This window comes from Solanum pennellii, chromosome 8 (assembly GCF_001406875.1).
Source record: "Solanum pennellii chromosome 8, SPENNV200".
NCBI classification, from domain to species: domain Eukaryota; kingdom Viridiplantae; phylum Streptophyta; class Magnoliopsida; order Solanales; family Solanaceae; genus Solanum; species Solanum pennellii.
Window position 1 is genome coordinate 6,084,866 of NC_028644.1, and position 13,694 is coordinate 6,098,559.

At 33.7% G+C, this 13,694-nt stretch overlaps 1 protein-coding gene across 2 annotated transcripts in view; it reads right to left on the reverse strand.

Moving 5' to 3' along the window:
* Positions 1-13,180, reverse strand: part of LOC107027319 (F-box protein At5g03100-like) — a 61,625-nt gene extending 48,445 nt beyond the window's left edge. Inside the window, exons 1-5 of one of the 2 annotated variants that reach the window (XM_015228495.2) lie at positions 12,125-13,180; positions 11,301-11,471; positions 10,780-11,024; positions 10,201-10,301; positions 9,155-9,474 (exon numbers count right to left, since the gene is read on the reverse strand). In XM_015228495.2, the coding sequence (XP_015083981.1) occupies positions 10,238-10,301; positions 10,780-11,024; positions 11,301-11,471; positions 12,125-13,054 (1,410 nt within the window). In that variant the 5' untranslated portion in view covers positions 13,055-13,180 and the 3' untranslated portion in view covers positions 9,155-9,474; positions 10,201-10,237. Of the gene's footprint in view, positions 1-9,154; positions 9,475-10,200; positions 10,302-10,779; positions 11,025-11,300; positions 11,472-12,124 lie in introns of those variants that run through there. The other variant, XM_027918897.1, reaches the window with a different exon arrangement.
* Positions 13,181-13,694: the final 514 nt, after the last annotated feature.

Sequence of the window (13,694 nt, forward strand, 5' to 3'; positions counted from 1 at the left end):
AAAGGTTCATGATCTCATATTTATGGATGATTTCATGATTTTTAACTTGGAGGGTTCATGCGGAATTTTGAGCATGAACTACTCAACTCAACAACTAAAAGGTACTTCTTAACTAAAGATTTTGTTCGACCTATGGGGTTCATGCGGAATTATAGGCATGAATAATTCAACTCAAGGACTTCATGGGTAACATGTAATAGTCCCATGATTAGAAATATAATCTCAAAAGGAATAGGAAACTCAATATTCAAGACTTAGAACTTAGAGATACTACTCCTTTCAATGATACTCAATTTATGGAATTCATGCGGAAGTTATGGGCATGAACAACTCGACTCGAAGATCTAAGTAATTAGATGGAACTCATGTATATGAATGTTTTCATTTTTTTATTTACTTTCTCAAAACTTAGTTCAAATCAATGATGGGTCTCAAAGAATTCACAATTAAACTTAAAGACTTTCTTGAGCTCTACTCTTAACTCTCTCTTGAACGTGAATTATGAATTCAAAGACTTATGGTTCATGATATGAAGGATATAAGTGATATTTTTGACTCATGAATACATACTCTTCAATCTTATACTCACTTGCTTGAGTCTTGAAACAAGTTACTAGAAGTTGTACAAGACTCCTCAAAAGGACTTTCTTAGAAAGTTTGAAAGAATTCTTAAAAACTTAACTCTCAACTCTACCTGGAATTTGAATTATGAATTCAAGGTTATGATCATGTTATGAATGATTTTATAGGAAGAACAAGTTTCTTGAAAAATCTTGGATAAGAACTTGAATTGAAACCTTCAAACTATAGCTGGAAGGTAAATGATAAAGAAAACCTTTCTTGAGATTCTTGAATTAGTTTCTTGAAATATCTACGGCCAAGAACTATGATTTTCATTAGTGAAGATGAAAATCTGATTGTTTGAACCTTTAAATAGTCAAGAAATTCGTTTAGGGTTTTCTTGGAGTTAAAAATGCAAAAACGACTCTTTTTAATATTTTTCCATTGGCAAATTTGTAACAACACTGTATAGGTTACTAAAATTTTCATAACTTTTTACTCGGAAATTGGATTGATATGAAATTGATGGATTTGAAAAGTAGATTCAATTACCTTTAATTGGATAGGTTGTGGCTCATGTAACTCTAAATATTCTAGGAGATATGGTCAGTTAAAGTTGACGCAAGTAGAATCTTACATCAAAACTTAATGAACTCTAACTAAAACCCTAAGCGTATATTAGGATTAGAATACTGAACCTAAAAGTATTATAACCCTAAAATATGACTTAAAACGAATTAAATCTGATTGGTAAGGAAAGGACTAAAATATCCCCTCACTAATTTCGGCTAACTTTCCTTAACTGGACAATCTAATTTCAAAAGGTCATATCTCACTCATCCGAACTCGAAACTTAGAAAACTCGGAGGCGTTGGAGAGATAATTCAAAGATATTTTCGATAGTATCTTGTAGAAGAACTAACACATGATGTTTTAGGAGTTATGCTAGTTTGAAGTTGAGTCAAAACTCATACTTAACTTAACTTGCAAAATTTCAGATTTTGATATTTCCAATTTAATTCTTTTTGAAACTCAAGGTGCTAAATCTAGTGAACTGAACTTAATACTTAAGAAACTTTTAATTCTTAGGTGAAAAATCACTCACTACGATTAACGACTCAAGTCTTAGTTCAATTTTTTTCTAGGGTGTTACATTAGATTTTAGGAGTGACGCCCAGGCGTACACCTTGTTTGGTTATGAAACAAGATGAAATATAAATGCTCGCTAGTTAGTTTATTTATCCCCGCTCAATGATGTTAAATATCTAATTGGGGTGCGCGACGAGAGGTGTATAGCCCGAATCATACTATCAACCCTGTAATCCACTAATTTGACAACTGAAATCAGTTCTAAGCAAATAATTCGATAGATGAGATTCAAAACATGTTGCAGCCCTGGAATTGACTTTTACTTGGTTGAAATATCATCTCAAAGTCGTTCACATTTAGTTACGTGTATTTAGTTTATAACTGGTCATAGTTAACAATCAATCATCAACTCTTAAATAGTTATTTTTATTTTTAGTTGTATAACTAAGTGTTAAATATAAATTGATCATAAGTCCCTTGGGAATGATAACTCGTTTCTTAAAGAATCTATATTACTTTTCCGACCATGTACACTTTTGTGTATATTAGAGAGCAACAAATATGTATGTCGATTTGTGTGTACCATAGTCCCTTGGGGTTGGGTTTTTATTTTATAGGTAGTTTCTTTGTTGAAGTTAAAGAAAGATCATCCCTATCCGAAAGAAATCTAAAAGTACCAAAAAATTTGGAAATGAAGATTTCATAAGGAAACTTAGTTTAGTTTACCATTGTACCCCACTGCGTAGGACTGATATTTATTTCCCTCTCATCTATTATGCACCCTCATTTGTTTTATTCATAAAGTTTGTATAAATATTTTTGGTGCAATGGAACGTTTCACAAACGATACACACATCCTTCAAACTTTAGACTTACCTTTTCATTAAAAGGTCACATGTATGTAGGGCGCGTTTTATGTTGTTTAGATGCTAAATGTTACAAATTTTGTTTTATTTATGTGTTATATACATATGTTTTGCTTCAAACAAGACCGGTCCATTATTCAATTCCAAAGTCTCAAAACCTTAATTGGCATATAAGCTCCTTTTTTATTCCTCCAGAAATGCTCTATAACCCTATTATCAAAATACATTCAAAATCACTCAAGTTCTAGGTTCAATAAAGCTTTTAAAACTTATCAAGTCATCATTCTAATTCACAATGACCTCGTTGTTTTTTGAAAATTATTTTCGACACCTACCTTACTGATGTTACTTAATATTCTGTCAGTTTCAAGTCAATTTTAAGAAGTCTTTGTTTCTCAAAAGGGTTTTAAATTGAACCTTCCAAAAAGTGTACATTTGAACCTTCATTCGAATCACATAATTTGCTCTGTTAAAATATATTTCTTCCATTAAAGGTTTAGTTCACAAAATGATCAAATTTTTTTCCCATTTGGCCACCTTTTTGGAGTCCTTTAGTTTTTGAATTTTGGACTAATCTGTATGAAGGAAAACAAATGTTATTTGTTTTATATGTTACTTTGGTTGATTATTATGATTAATAGACTAACTCTATGATTGTTTGAATTATATTAGAAGGAGATACTGATTTGTGTTTGTAGTCAAACTTTCTCACCTCACCAAAGTACCCGCTAGCAGAACATCCATATTTTACACGGTGTAAGGTTAAGTAAATTTCTACAGACTCTTCATTTCTTACTTGGAATACAGAAAGAACTCGTTCAAATGGATTCCACCATCAACGCGGTTGCTTCATCCGAAATGATCTCCACTTCATCTGTCGCGATCAATCCTAGTGCCTTGGTAGAAACAGAATCACCCATGGAATTCATTGCTCATCTAGAGCGACAAATTGGTGAATTAAATCTCCTAGTAATTCAATACCAAGCTACTTCTCTGAACCTACCACCTGATGCTTGCCAAAAAGGGCCCGTGCCACATTTGTTTCCAACTTCAAGTGAGCTCAATCAAGGAAATCAGTTTATCACCTTTCAATAAACTCAAAGCATCTCACTCACTCATTCAACTCAGGATACTCCTCTTGTGTACACATTTTATCCTCCAAAAACTCAAACGGAAACACATCATACTCCGCAATTGTATAATTATGTTACTGCTCCATCTATTATCAAGGCTAAGGAGTTTCACCGTCAAGATGATAATCACTATGTTAAATTTGAGAATAATGCAAAATAAATTGATGTTGAAATGATGAATAGGAATATGAAAATCTTACAGGATGCTATGAGAGGTCTATGTGGGTTTGATAGTAGCCATAGTGTGATATATGAAGAATTGTGCACATTCCCCAAGTTGAGATTCCACCAACTTACAAGATTCTAAAGTTTGAAAACTTCAATGGATCAGGAAATCCTTTCTTCCCTTTGAAAATTTACTACGGAAAGTTGATTGGCATTGGAAACAACGAAGGGATAAGAATCAAGATTTTTAATCAAAGTCTGATTAGAAAGGCCTTGGAGTGATATTCAAAGAAAGATTTGACTAAATGGCATACTTAGAATGATCTGGCGAATGCTTTTATGGATCATTACAAGTTTCATGTTGAGATCGCTCCTGATAGAATCTCTATTACCAAGATAAAACCAAAGTCAAATGAATGCTTTCAAGAATATGCCAGAAGGGAAGAAGTTGCTAGGGTGCATCCACCTATGGAGGAATCGGAAATTATCACATATTTCATCCAAGCTCAAGATTCAAATTACTATGAACGAATGATGACAATGAGTGAGAAGACATTTGCTGAAGTTATCAAAGCTGGAGAAATGATTGAAGACGATCTCAAGACAGGTATACTAACGAGTTTTACCTCATCTCAGCTTGCTAATAGGGGGTATCAATATAGTTTATTTGTAAATTAAAAGGAGAAAGAAGTTATGATGTTAATGACTAAGGGAACTACCTCATATAGTCGTAAACCACCTCCATGATATCCTAATTTACAATGTTATGTTTGCAAAAATCAAGCAACATTTCATTCTTCACGACCAATGCAAAATCTTGGAAACAATGCACCGCCTTCCAATTTTGAGAAAATCCAACCCGAGTCTTCACTCCATCGTGCAAGACACAGACTAAACTTTTTGAAAGATCGAAAGAGAAAGGAATACTTCATCCAGTGGAAGCCAAAACGAATTCAGCCGAATGGTATGACCCAAATAATCGTTGTGCTTATCATTCAGGAGTTGTTGGACATGATACTAAAAATTGTATCTCTCAGACACAAAATTCAAGATCTGATTGACAACGAGTTGGTAAAACTTGCTCAAGCTCCACCGAATGCGAACACCAATCCACTACCCAAGCATAAAGATTAGTTGTGGTATAACCAGTTGCAAAGAAGAAGCAAGTTTCCTGGAAGTCACATTTTTGACATTTAGTCTTCCATTTGGAGTTTGTTGTTTCATTTTCTTGTAGTCGCTTTTATCACTTTGTTTTCCTTGTAATTGTTTGTTTGGTTTTGATTTCCTTTGTAAGCATCTTTTATCTATAATGAACTACGTCACACCTGAATAATAAAGAATGAGTTATATAGGCGGCCTATGTCAGCTTCGGTAACCCCTTTATCTCTTTGTATGTTTACTTGTACTTGAACTACGTTCCACCTAAATTCTCAAGAATGAGATACGTAGACGGCCTATGTCGACCTCAATCGTTTCCTTAGTTAAATATTATTTTTCAAAACTTACCTTTAAATGGTTTTCTTAATTTTTTCCTAAAAATTAAGTAGCGATTTCCAAATTACACATTTTTCCAAAAAAAATCATAAATTGTCAAAGTTGCGAAGTCGGCTTCAAAACCTTTAGTTTTCGAAATTGTGTCGTAACAACATACAAGAAATATAAATGAAAAAATAAAATGATATTATTACATGTTGTGAAATTGAATAGAATATCATTTCAAATAATTTAGTATAAAATAGTCAAAAGTGTTATTCTGTTAATAGTTGAATTAAAAACCCACCACCTTGATTCATGTAAATTAAGGATCTATCGTTTGGTCCATATCTGCTGTGGGAGCTTTTGCATTGAAAGGATCGAGAAAGACGCACATAAGTATATCAGTTATTGTGCCCATGATATACACTGAGTATCCAAGTGCGGAGTGGATAACTGGTGAAAGAATCTATGTAGTAGTCCACCCCAAAACTAGTGCTCTCCCATTTTAACTTCCCCAAAGTTTATGATAGCACGACTGAGACAACGACGGATTCTATGCCCCGAAATTAATCGACAAAAGTGTTGGAATACTGACCCCCAGATTTGCCTAATGAATAGGTATATCCTTTGCAGATTATAATAGTAACGTTATGTAAAGTAAATAAAGTAATGACACAATATTTTATCGCAAAAATTCCTCGCTCATAAAGCATAAAATCACGACCTGCACCTATGTAGGATTTAACTCTACTTCATTAAACGCTAAGTCTGAACAAGAGATTACAAACCTATGTAACCTAAGGAATTATAAAATCTAATTCCGAGACGTCAAGAACAAACTAGATCGTCAACCACGCTACAAGTTATGACTTCAAATTATAACTCTTGCAATCTTAGGAACTAACTCTAATTCCTAAACTCCAACACAAACCCTCCAAGGTTTATGTTCCCAAGTCCTTATGTCGCCCTAACATGAAGACTCTATTCCTACTCCAATTTAGACTTCACCGCGTCCAGAAATAATTAAAGATACAACTCGAAAAAACACAATATAAGCAAACGTGACTTAGGAACTATAAAACATAAGCCTACTCTTCAATTCTTGTTTCCTTGCGTTGGCTGCACTTCATAATCGGAAATCAGTCAAATATAAACTCCCTCTATTTGATTATATTTAACTTGTAATTCTCTGTTTGGGTGCACAAGTTTTGTTGGAAGACCCTTGTTCTATTTATAGGCTAAATAGACCAAAATTCCTTTTCCTACTTCAACTCTGGTTCAACATGTTTTCCTTCTTCAACTTTGCTTCTTCATCCATGTGAATTTGGAAATTCTTGTAAACTAATTTCACGCATGCTTCCTCTTACTTCACGGAATTCTTTTTGGAAGAAAACTTTTTTGCACTAGTTTCTTGTAGAAAAGGCAACTTTTCACACGTTTATAACTTTTAATTCGTGTGGTTGACGTTCTCCTTATCTCGATCATATTCGGTCTAAAAGGAATATGTCGGTGCAGTCAGTTCATTTAGATCCATTCCTCTATTTATAAATTATCAAAAAAATCGATCTAACAAATTCTCTCCTTTTGATAGTGACAAACTATTGCTTCTTGTGTGAATAGATCAATTTTTGTTATGTTAGTTTCTTAAAGAACAACACACAAAGAAAACACATTAGAGGATAAAGTTAGAAAAATTGGGTTATAAATATTACCCATGCATGCACTTCCCCCTTTTGACATCATAAAACACCGTGAAGACGTACACCACACTAAGAGAAGCAAATTTGACACTTAAGGCCATTGGGCTATCACCTACACAAATAGTTAAAAATCAAGAACTCAGTTTGTTATAGCAAAACATTTGCACAAACATAGGAGATAGAAATGAACCTTAAGCTCAACCCAAAATTAGCATTAATTAAAAAGTATATACACCACAAATACAATCAAAATTAAAGATAGAATCAAGCACTTGTGATGAGAAAAAAAAAAAGGAAAGTCAAAGGCTAGACTGGCTAGGCAATAACAAAGACTCGGCATGAGAGGGTAAATAAAAATCCTCCTTTAACAGCTCAAAAAAATATTGGATTAACAAAATTAGTAGTCTTCTCAATTTCAAGGATAGCCTTGGTCTATGCAAGCTCAGTATTGAGCTTTGTGTTTTATTTTTCTTTAGTAGGTCAACATGTTCAAGATCATAGTTCATATGCAGCTGGTTCATGGCAATTTGGTGAGTACATATGACTTCAATTTCAGTTTTTTTTTCGTTTTGTATCACTTTTAAAGAACTGGTTCAATAAAAATTGTGTCCTCTGGAGAAACAATAGTTCACTCATTTCTAACCCCCAAAATCAGTAATCACCTTACCTAAGAGCATTGTCCACTTCCCAAAGTTCACAACTCTAAACGTATGAACATCAAGAGTGTTTTCTTACCTAAGAGATTCAGAGGAAGGTAATTCATGATCATTTCATTTACTATCGATAGTCGGATTGACCAGCTTTGACTTAAGATAATCTTAGAAGAAACATATTTCTTGACTTGATTCATTGATCGTTTCTATTGAGAATTATCTTTGCATCTTTTTCCATAATCTCCTCATCTTTAATTTCAATAGAGTTAGTAAGAGAAACAATTTTTCTTCTTCCCTAGATATGGTACTATCAGGTGCAGCACCTGTTGACACCCAATTTCGGACCTCCACAATAAAAATTAATCATCGAGCTTCTTCAATTTTGGACATTTAAAATAATTAGTTTTATAAAAAATCAAAAATAGTTTGCAAGTTATTTTCAAATAGTTTTGTCCCTTTTTTTATAATCTTTTTCAAATAATATATATGTTTTAGATACTTATGTATATTTTGTAAATATTCAAAAATGGTCTCAAAACTATTTGAATTTGGATTACAACTCTTTCAATATTAGTAACTAACTCTAATTCCTAAACTCCAACACAAACCCCCCAAGGTTTATGTTCGCAAGTCTTTAAGTCGTCCCAATTTGAAGAATATATTCGTACTCCAGTTTATACTTCACTGGATCTAGAAAGAATTAAAGATAGAACTCGATAAAAATTCAATACAAGCAAACTTGACTCGAGAACTATAAAAACATAAGCCTATGAATTAGTTCTTTCAATTCTTGTTTCCTTACGTTGGCTGCATTTCGTAGTCAAAAATCACTCAAATATGAACTCCCTCTATTTGATTGTATTCTACTTGTAATTTTCTACTTAGGTGCGCAACTTTTTTTTTTTTGCAAGATCCCTGCTTTATTTATAGACTAGACCAAGAATCATTTCCTCCAACTCTGCTTCAACATGTTTTCCTAGTTCCTCTCTGCTTCCTTTTCCGTGTGAAATTTGGAAAATCTTGTAAACTTATTTTATGCACGCTTCCTCTTTCTTGAAGGATTTTTTTATGGAAGAAAACCTTTTTGCACTGATTTCTTGTCGAAAAAGCAACCCTTACACCGCTTTATAATTTTGAATTCGCGTGATTTGACGTTCTCTTTATACGAGTTAAATTCGGCCGGAAAGGAACATGTCGGTGCAAGTTTCTCTATTTATCAATTATCAAAAAACTTCTCTATCTAACAAAAAAATTATTTGAGAATTCAAGAGAAGATAAAGGTGAGACTAGCCATTTTCAATAGGTGTCACGTGAAAGTGCAATGATATATATTTGTAACAGGGTTTTAACGGGTCGGTTTAAATCGGTTATTGTTCAAAATTAAACCAACTTAATCGATTTTAAAATTATCATAAACAAACCAAATAAATATAATATATATTTATCAGTCTGATTGTTATCAGTTTCAGTTTAATTTGATTCACTTATCTGGTTATTAACCATAGACAAAATTCAAAGAAACAATCATTCAAAATGTGGACTTGAAGAGGCTTCGGTTAGGATGACATCCACAGCTTATGTTGCACTCTGGATAACAGATTTTTACTTTATTTCTTCTCAACAATGATATCTATGCTTCCATTTTTCTACAAATATCAACATGTCTAAACTAATTTGCTCATAACGGATATAAAGAGAAGAGCTAATCATCAGTTGTACAGTCTCTTGCCACAAAAATAGCTTTCAGAGTGTTGTTTGACATGCATCAGGGCCATACAAAAACTAGCATCCTTCATTCATTCCATTGGCATTTGCTCTAATTAGCTGCTACCTGTCAGGAAATGAGACTAGTCTGTCACGCCGACACGAGTAAACTATTAAGATGAGTCAACTATACTTTAATTATCCCCTTTTAACAACAGAAAGTGGACTTGTACCTTTCAAGAAAGGGAGTAAGAGGGTTCAGTTAGGAAGACATCAGGCTCGTGTTGCACACTGGATAACAGATTTTACTTTTTGGTCCGAAGTATTAGTTCTTCTCAACAATGATGTTCGATTGGAAGAAAATAACGAAATAATAGTCGACAAGTTCATTCAACAGAGAAACATCACATCAAAGTTCAAATTTCGAATAGTCAAAGAAGAGCCAGATTCAATATGATGCAAACAAACGTGTCAATGGAAGCAGTTTCTATTCACTTAAACAAATGAACAAGACTCGACAAACAAATGATCTTCTCTGTGTGAGGAATCAGAGAGCAATATACAACCATCTTCTTTTGCATTGTGTGATAAGGAATGAACATCCAGCTATGGAATTTTCTCTTACACATGAAAAAACATTAAGCATCAAACAGGTCCTGCTAAGGTCTGTTGTGGAGCTATTAAGTGGATCTGTCGGGCAGAAAAGCATCAAAACGGACATGCAACAGGCATTTCCAAATGTTTGTGGATATAAATTTCTTAGAGAAACTTTGACTTTAGCTATAAAATAGTTAATGTAGAACAAACAGGTGACATGCAATAAATAAGTCAGACAGATCCAAAAAGGCAATACCTGATGATGCTTGTTCCAGAGCTTTCAATCCCCAGGATCAAAGGGTTCCCAAGAACCAATGTCTTTGCTCTGAATAATATGGAACATTGCACATTTGCAAGCTGAAATAAAAGAAAGAATGATCTGTTGAAGGAACATATGATGAAGACATGTAGACAGATGCACAATTTTTCAAGTAAACCATCTCATATAAGTATTCACAATTGATGGTAATTTTGGCCTAAAACTATATAGTAATCAACAGTTAGCCAATGCATGATTTTCTTCAAGTGGCAGGTCCTCAAATTTCCTAAAATAGATAACACATGTTGAAACAAATACAATTTCTGCAAAATGACATTCAACCTTAGATCAAGCTTTCTTAAATGATTATCAAATAAAAAAAACATTGTGCTTAGACATGAAAAATCTACAATCAACTATTTTGTATTGAATACTGATAACTAGAATCCAAACCTCGTCTATCAACTGTAAACCAGTTTCAAACCAAAAGTAAAAGGTTGTTATGTACGTCGCGATCGCAACAAAAGAGAATGGCGTAAGATTATCAACAAGGAAAGATAACTGAAACTTGCAGACCTCCTGACGACAAAATTCCAAAACACATCGCTCCTTCTGAAGTTGCAAGCAATGACAGACTTCTTCAGTGCTGTCGCATTCTTGCACAAGCATTTGATCAATGGATGGACAAACTTTTTTTCACTTGGTTTTCCACGAAAGTTAATGAACTTGAAGAACATTAGATGTGGCAATGAACAGTTAAAACTATTTGTTTCAAATCTCCTCCGTCGTTCATCCCCATTTGAGTACATTGACAGCAATTTCTGCAGAAAAAAATCCGATATATTAACCAGTTATTCTCATCTAAGTAGAAAGCAAAGAAGTTGATTGCTGATGAATTAAAAAGGTGATACATTTAGCCAAATCCCCTTTTCGAAAGAGGATAAGCTGTCAAACCCCCTCTTTGTAACCTTTTATCATTGTCTATGAAAGTATAATGATTTTTTTTTTCCTGAAGCACTAAACATATATCATCTTTCACCAATTGTTTTATATTAATTACATTAAGTAACAAAAATAAAGGTCTAAAAGAAAATTACTCTTGGTTTAGGATGGCACCAGTCAATGACCAATGTCTCAAGACCTGATGAACTCAATAAAAAGCTGCAAACTCCAGGATAGTCGTACGGTTCTAAGGCTGCGTTAAGTTTTAAGAATTTCCAGCTTGATGGTGGAACAGGCCACCCTTTAAACTCCAGCATGGACAGGCACTTATGAACCAAAAAGATAAAGCAAAATACGTCAAAAACTAGGAAATGCAACATACTTAATAAATGACAAGAAAATTGTTCAATAATTCGAAAAAACAACTTCAACAATAGGACTGTTTTGCCACAAGGCACAAGCCACATCAGAGTATTCAAGGTTGGCTTGGAAATCTACGGATTGATTTTTAAACACTTGGAGAAAATTCACAAACGTAGGGTAAGGTTTGCATACGCCACACCCCCTTCCTAGACCACAAGTAGTGGGATTATAAAAGTGGTATTTGGGCCAGTTTGTGTGCAGTGTGCACCTCAATTAATTCCACATGATACTTGCCACGACAGGTACTAGATAACTTTGCCAACCAAGGCTATAACATAGGGGAAGAATCACTCAAAAAAATTATTGGTTGGGAATTGAACGTCATAGTGCTCAACCCACTTTTAAATATTATCTATCCTATAGTAAACTCTTAATTATCACAATTTCCGTCATAAATAGAGTATTTTTTTTGTTCAATAGGCCTTGTATCAATCACTTACCACTGTCCAACAAAATTGGCCATGAGAATGTTATTCTTTAGTACTTACAAACATAGTCATAAGTAGTGATATTGTTTATGTTACTAAACTGATGAATTCAATAGCAAAGAACAAACCTCGATGCACCAGGGACCCAATTCAAGATTCTTGACGTTAGCAACATGGTGAAGAAGTTCCTGCAAATATTTACACTCCTTCTCCAAATTCTCTTCAAGGTCGGCGAAATAAACTTCTACAGAAAGGAGTGCAGTGACAAGTGAAGCCACATTTCTCAGCTGAAAGTGTATCTTATCGTAACACAACCCCAAAAGTTCTAAATGTCGAATATATGGGGCATGAATTTCGAGGCAATGGTCTTCATCATAATCAGTTTCATAAATCGTTACAATCAATTTTGTCAGCTTCGCAGAGGTGATATCCAGACAACGAATACCAACAACTTTATCTAATTCCAAGCACTCCAAATTAGGACAACCTGATAATACTTTTTCCATTACACCCTCTGTCATAACCGCATCCCCAATTGAAAGAGAAACCAAATTGCTCCATTTCACATTACCAGAAGGTCTCAACCAGCAATATCCTAACACCAAATTCCTCAAAACCGTATTCGTATACGCGTATTCAGGAAAATTATACGCAAAACCTAGAGACTTAAAATAACAAAATTTCAACGTGAACTCTTCAACCTTACCAATAATAAAAGCAAAGTGCACCCACAAATCAACATCATGAGCAATAAAGTCCTCGTAACTATTAGGAAAAACCCTAAATGATTTGATTTTATCGCAAAATCTCCAATGATGAAGCTCTCTATTAACAGAAGCTGCGTAATCCAGAATATATTCTTTTTTGTAAGGTTTACGATAAACTTCTGAGTTGTAATAGAGTGATGCTTGAACGGATTTCCAAAGAAATCGCCATTGCGATGATAATACGCTCATTTGAACAACTTGTCTACTGTTTGGTAACATAGAGAGGATGTGGAGTAGAATCTCCTCCGGCAGATCAGTCAGCCGGTCTCCTCCTCCGGCCGCCGCCATCATTTTCTTGTATACAGAATCTTCAATTGCAGTTTTGGTAATGGCGGTTTACCCAACGATGATATCCTCGATTTCTGTGCACAAAACTCCGTAAAAATTAGGAGGGAGTAAAGAAATTTAAAAAGAGAAGAAAAATGTCCTAAATAAGAAGCAAAACTGTAAAAGTGGTGTTTTGATTAGCTTTCGTTCGTGTACCTCACTTAAATTCACTAAATACATGTCACATGTAACACTAAAATATATGAAAAAAATCACATATTATTATTTTTATCTTTCTTGATTTATAGATAAATTAATTTTGATCCTCTATTAACTTTTTTTTTCTATTTTAGTCTACCTTTCTTTTTATCATTTTCCATAAAGTTGATAAACTTAACACATATGCAAAAGATATTCCCCTATTATTACAACTGGAAACACAATATGGATGATTCTTCAATATGTGAAGGTAATTTTTATTCATTAAAATGGTATAGAAAGTTAGTGGTCACATTATTGTTGGTGCAATCCAATTTGAAAAGTTTAGTAAATCCTCCATCAAATTAAAGGAATACAAAGTGATTAACATTTGATATATTTGACCTCTTAAAGTGATTTAAGTCAATCACATAAATTTGATAAATGTGAAAACATAACAATGAGT